The sequence below is a fragment of the Lupinus angustifolius genome, chromosome LG14, assembly GCF_001865875.1.
Source record: "Lupinus angustifolius cultivar Tanjil chromosome LG14, LupAngTanjil_v1.0, whole genome shotgun sequence".
NCBI classification, from domain to species: Eukaryota; Viridiplantae; Streptophyta; class Magnoliopsida; order Fabales; family Fabaceae; genus Lupinus; species Lupinus angustifolius.
The window spans coordinates 15,251,422-15,257,436 of NC_032022.1; the positions used below are offsets into that span (position 1 = coordinate 15,251,422).

Sequence of the window (6,015 nt, forward strand, 5' to 3'; positions counted from 1 at the left end):
TTATATATCTTACAATTAGAATCCTCTTTTTTTCTGATTCATTTCCACCACAACCACGAACTAGAGTTAAATTAGGTATGATAGACTTTTTAGTTATTGGAAGAACCCGAATAGCTCTACGGGATCTTTCCTTTTGGAAGACACACGACAGGAACAATTGATATATTGCCAACACATCATTTATGGTTTCAATGTCACAAAAGTGTCAATTGGTACCTGACTTATAATTTAGTATGCATGAACAAACTTGATTGAGAATGTAGCAAATTGATATTTTTGTAATCTCAAAAACCAAATAAATCTATTAACTCAATCTATATATCAATTTGATGTTTTACTGTTGTAGTCAAAGTGAACTTTCTTAAAGTCTTTAAGTTCACAAAATGTCAAGGTTGCCCTCCATTCCACTACAAAGTGGTGGAATTTGGAAGCACTTTTTGGCTTTAATGAGTGCTAACAACAAGATGTGACTAACTCACAGTGATGAAAAAAAAGCAGAAAAGCACATATATTAGCACTGTGGTCATAATACAAACAACTTAGTACACAGTAACAAACAACATATGGCCCTGTCTACACAGGATCTTTGTATGTATATCAATCAAATGTGGAAGAATCACATCAAAATTCAATTTTGGAGAAAAAGCTTCACTCTGCATTTTCTTGTCCTTGATAATTACCTAATTGCTTCATCTGCCAGCTCTCATGAGGGGCAACATGTTCATGCATAGGAGTATATTGCTACAACAAGAAAATGACAGCATTTAGAGTTTAAAACAGTGACACAGTAATTTGAACAGTTAATAGAAAAGAGAAAACACAGTACTTTCACTCCTTTGAACTCATTAATATTATATATATATATATATATACACATACATATGATCATTGTCAGAGCTTGAAAATTCATATATCCTATGCCAAGATATATTATTCATGTTTACTAGTGCCACAAAAGTAGTAAAATCCAAGTTGACAACAATCACATAACAAAGTGAAAGTAGCAAAGTCATAATTGAGAACTATCACACAACAAAGTAGTTAGATGGAAAGAATACAAGAAAAATATGAGCTCCAACAATCTTTTCTAAGTCCAACTAAGAAGTATGCAAAGACTGTATTTTAGGTTTTGAAAGTAGTCGTGCAGCCGAAAATCGGAGAACCATTAGCATGTCAACTAATGATACACTAACAAGCATAGATTTTCAAATAAAATTTCCTTATGACACTAGTTAACCAATTCACCATCCATCTTAAAAGACCAACTCAGTAATTTGAAAGCATGATTGCATGTAGACATTTCTAATGTTCACATAGTAAGGGAAAAGTGGCTAGTTGTAATTTAACCTCCATTTTCATCATAAGTTCTTTTGCTGATGGAGCAGAGATAACTATATCACGTGCACCTGGTTTAATGAACCCTTCTTTAACACCATTGTCAAATAGAGAAAGCAAACAGTTATAGTAACCATCAACATTCAGTAGACCAACCTGTGCATAATGATATTGAGTTAACATTTGATTAGTACATGAAGGATTCTATAATCTATACTATGCAGTAAAAACATTATGTTACAGGTTTTTTGTGAATTCCAAGTTGAGCCCAAGTTATCATCTCCAAAAGCTCTTCCATGGTTCCATACCCTCCTAATTATAAAGAATAATTTAGTACAGTAATCCAAAAACAAAATGAAAACAAATTTCAGTGCAATGTTTAAGAACACTTCTAGTGGAATTCACATGTATTAAGATATATGCTCATGGTCATGGATTAATTTCTTAACAATGATTTGAGAGCTAATTAAGTAACTACCAGGGAGAGCAACAAATGCATCAGCTTCTTGAGCCATTGCAGCTTTTCGCTCATGCATATCTGAAACAATTCTTACTTCACCTACTGTTGCACCAGATATCTGTCAACATTCCCCAACAACAACTTAGTAACAATCTAAATGATCATAATTTCTCCATTGGAAGAAGATTATAAACTATTTCCATGACAAAGGGTTTAAATATTATCATGAAGGAACAAGAAAATTTCACCATAAACAGTCCTGCTACAAAGAAGTGAAATCCAATGCCAATGCTTAAGGTAATGCAAGGTAAAACTTTGTTAAACCATCCTAATTACTTAAAGATCAAAGTATTAAATATTTGTAGATTTTCAATGTGTTGGATGATTATACTTTTGATCTAATAGTTTCTTTTTTCCTTGTCCTTACAATGCATGTTAACAAAACCTTTTTATAGTCTTTGATTCCAATCTTCAGAAAGACTTCAATCCTTGGTAATCAAATGACCACAATGAAAATCCAAATGATTAACTAATATCAAACAATAACCAATCAAATTAAGTGTATGTGGAAAGAAAAATAAACACATTGATAAGGCTTGTCAATGATCACAAATACCTCAAGAGGCATGAGAGCTTTTGGAATGATCCTGCAGATATATAGATAAAATATAAAATAAAGTAAATGAACAAATATTGGGACAATGTGATCAAGTGTGGGGCTATTAAGAGTCCAAAATCTATTCACACTCTTCATTGACCAAAAGTAATTTTATAAAATAAAAACCTAAAACATTGGTTGGCTATTAGAAAGTTTGAATAGACAATAAATATGAAAAGAGAATAAAATATCATTTTGTATAAGGAGATAAGTTATATCCTACGGTCACTAAAATTATGACATGTGTCGTATTTAATTATTTTCTACAAAAATATTTCACTAAACAAAACAGTACATATGTCATATTTTTATTAGCTGTAGGAGATAAATTATTTTCTGGTACGAAGATATATTTATTCTTAATGAATAACCCCACTTACATTAGCAATAGTAAATGACAAGAAAGCAAGTGTTTTTAAGCATACCCTAAGACATGGCAGCCTCCATCATACACTCTCTGAGATATTAAACCCATTAGTCCTACACTTCCTCCACCATACACCAAGTCTATCTTCCGATTAACCTACACAATTCACACCACAAAATAAAAATAAAAATAAAAATACATATATAGAGATAATCATGAATTCTTTACTGTATATCTACATAGAGTAATAAATGCATTGATTGACACAAAATTGTTGTTAGTTATTATCCCAAAAAAACGTTCTTTGACAACAACAACAACATAAAGTGGTCTTAAGTAGATGAAACAAGTTCAGTACCATGTATCAGCATTGAAAACAACCATTCCTTAACTACAAAAACAAGTTATACATAATATATAATACAAACGCAAAGAATGTTCCCTTATACCATTTACTATAAATCCTTAAAGATACAACTTACAAGTTCATTGCCTAATTGAATAGCAGCATCACTGAAAACTTCTCTGTTACCAGAGTTGCTACCACAGAAGACACATATTCTCTTGAAGTTGCTGCTTCTGGGGGACTCTTCCTCCATTCAAAATTGATACTTTTTTGTGTTAAGGGTATCTCTAAGTCAGAACAATATGTTATGGTTAGTTTCACAGCAACAATGCCTCGAAGGCTCGAAGATGGTCACCTAAAAAGGAAGGAAAAAAGAGAAAAGATAGAAACTTTGTGTGAAGGGTAATAAGCTAAAATGAAGAATAGAGGGAAAAAGAGAAATGGGTGAAAGTGAGAATAAGAGTCATATTTGCATTTTGGTGACCAAAGCAGAAGCAACATTCCCCCACATGCTCTATTTCTTATGTCTCTATGTCGGCTTTCTAAACTTTTCTTTATTTATTTTCTCTTCAATTTATATATCATTTCGGGATACATGACTAAGTGTCTCCTTCGATAAGTATCGTTAATAGGAATTAAATATTGTTATACTAATCAAAATATTTCCAAGTCTATAGAAAAAATGACTATTTCATTCTGCAAGGTTACACAAAAGTAAAAGCTTAGCATGATGGTCAATTTACACACTTCAGAACTATATAAAAGTGTGATCAATTAGTGATAAGTCCATCACACAAATGGACTAATATAATTATAAGGTGATTGTCTACTAAAATTTAGTTTAAAATATGTGCATTTATAGTATAAAGTTTTCACTATCAGTCCATCATCTACCATTGATTTGTATTACTTTTATTTGAGAGTCAATAGTAATTAATAAATCAATAATGGATGATTGACTGACGGTGTAAACATATTAAATCCTTACTAATAATATTACTATATTAGTGATCATGATTTTAGACGGAGGATTTGCTTTAGTTTAAATTGAGCGGGTCGTGACATCCAAATTGGACCTTGGTGGTAGGTGGGCTACGTTAAGGAGGAGCACTACACAAAAATAATTAATGCCGGAATATAAACTTTGAAAACATTTTTTTTTTTATTTCTTACTATCTTCGCCTTAAAGACAATCTTGTCAAGTCAAAAATATTCATAGGTATGTGGGATTAATTCTTTTAGTGGGTATTTGTTTCATCCACAATATTCAAATCCAAGATTTTATTTGAGGAGAATCAAACATATCATTTGAACCAACACTTGGTAAACTTTAAAAATATGATGTGGAAGCTTTATATATGAAAAGGTTAAAATGATTTCCTATCGAAAAATATATGAAAAGCTTCACTTTCCATTCTATGGTTTACTATAAGTTCAATTATTGTATCATGACTATATTATTTGATGCTCAAATCTTTTCGCAATCCATTATATTATTCCTTTTTCAACCATTGATTTTTATTTAAGAAATGAAATTCCTAATTGGAAGCACGAATTGTGCATTTTTATCCATATAAAATATCATACCAGCAAATTCCATTCACATTTTTAACAATGTTAGCAAATAGAGCAAATTTAATAAGTGTTACAAATATTTTAGATGCAATAAAACATAAAAAACTATCATAAAATTAAAGGAGGAAGTTTTCTTTACCTATATTTTATTGTCTCGTTTCCACTATTCTAAGATGTGTGTTATGTAGTAGATCTTCATTTGGTCATTTGATATTTAGAACCATGCAATGACGAAAAAAATTTCTTGATGAAATATATACATTTTCTTCTTGATGCCATGACCACACAAGATATTTACTTTGTTCAATTTTACCATACTATAACTCTTTATTCTATATCATTGATTAAGTGCGAGAAACTACCAAACATTAAGTATGCCCAATTATATTACTCAAGGTTTTTTATTGTGATTGTGACCAACTTGGGATTATGTTATTTTTATTACAATTTTGGGTAATAATTACATAAACTTAATTAAAGCTAATATGATTATAACTGAGAAAATTGTAATTATTGAAAGTGCAAAAACCAGAATTTAAAACATTGTGAAATAATTAAGTAATTAACACGACAAAGAGGAAAAAGAAATTATCAAAAGAAGAAGAAGGGTGAATCCTTTTTGAACTTTTTTTATAAGATTTGTAGCCCATATTTACAGCCTATGGACATTCACTTGTCTCTAATTGTTCTCTATCTTTTTTAAATCATTTCTGTTTATTTTTTAACTCCCCATATTTGGAAGTCATGTCGAATTCCAACTAATATAATTTGGATTAGAAAGACCTCATAAGGAGATAAAACTATTCATTTTTACCTTTTCTATTCACAAGACTTAACATTTACATTTTACTTAACAAAAATTCAAACCAATTATCACTTCCAAGTTGGAACTTTGATTCTAGCCCATCTTTATGAGGCTACCAAGAAATGAAGAAATTTAAACTTAGGTTAGGAGTATGGGTGATGATGGATATGGGTTAAGGCTTGTCCCTTCCTCAACCCTAAATGTTGGACGAATCATTTTTTGAATTTGAATTCGGCCATAGACCTGAAGCTAAGTTGAGACAACCTTTAAATCCGAACCCGACTCTAGACTTTAGACAATATTTTGCATACTCATTTTAGATAAATTCTTCACAATATTAATATGTAATTTGACATATAAAATGATATATGTATATATATTATTAGTCATGTATATATATTTGCTGGAAAAAAATTAGATAATCAATTATACTTTCGACCAAAATGTGTCATTGCTCTATATGCATTTG

General features: G+C 30.5%; 1 protein-coding gene across 2 annotated transcripts; it reads right to left on the reverse strand.

Annotated features, from left to right (window-relative positions):
- On the reverse strand, nt 420-3,673 carry LOC109326186 (cytokinin riboside 5'-monophosphate phosphoribohydrolase LOG8-like). Of its 2 annotated transcripts, XM_019558875.1 has the most exons (8): nt 3,303-3,419; nt 2,879-2,976; nt 2,412-2,442; nt 1,814-1,913; nt 1,577-1,647; nt 1,348-1,491; nt 681-741; nt 420-483 (listed from the first exon to the last, which is right to left on the reverse strand). In XM_019558875.1, exons 1-8 carry the CDS (start codon nt 3,417-3,419, stop codon nt 476-478), a joined length of 630 nt encoding a protein of 209 aa, XP_019414420.1. In that variant the 3' UTR covers nt 420-475. The 2 variants fall into 2 exon arrangements, with proteins under 2 accessions (XP_019414420.1, XP_019414419.1); XM_019558874.1 differs by having other exon boundaries at nt 454-741; nt 3,303-3,673.

Bases quoted from the DNA above. Each gene is read 5' to 3' on its own strand.
- LOC109326186 (XM_019558874.1), bottom strand. From the start codon at position 3,419: ATGGAGGAAGAGTCCCCCAGAAGCAGCAACTTCAAGAGAATATGTGTC. The intron at 2,977-3,302 runs GTAAGTTGTATC...TGAATTGTGTAG, and splicing joins TTCAATTAGGCAATGAACTT to GTTAATCGGAAGATAGACTT. The intron at 1,914-2,411 runs GTATTTGTGATC...GAATGTTGACAG, and splicing joins AAGCTCTCATGCCTCTTGAG to ATATCTGGTGCAACAGTAGG.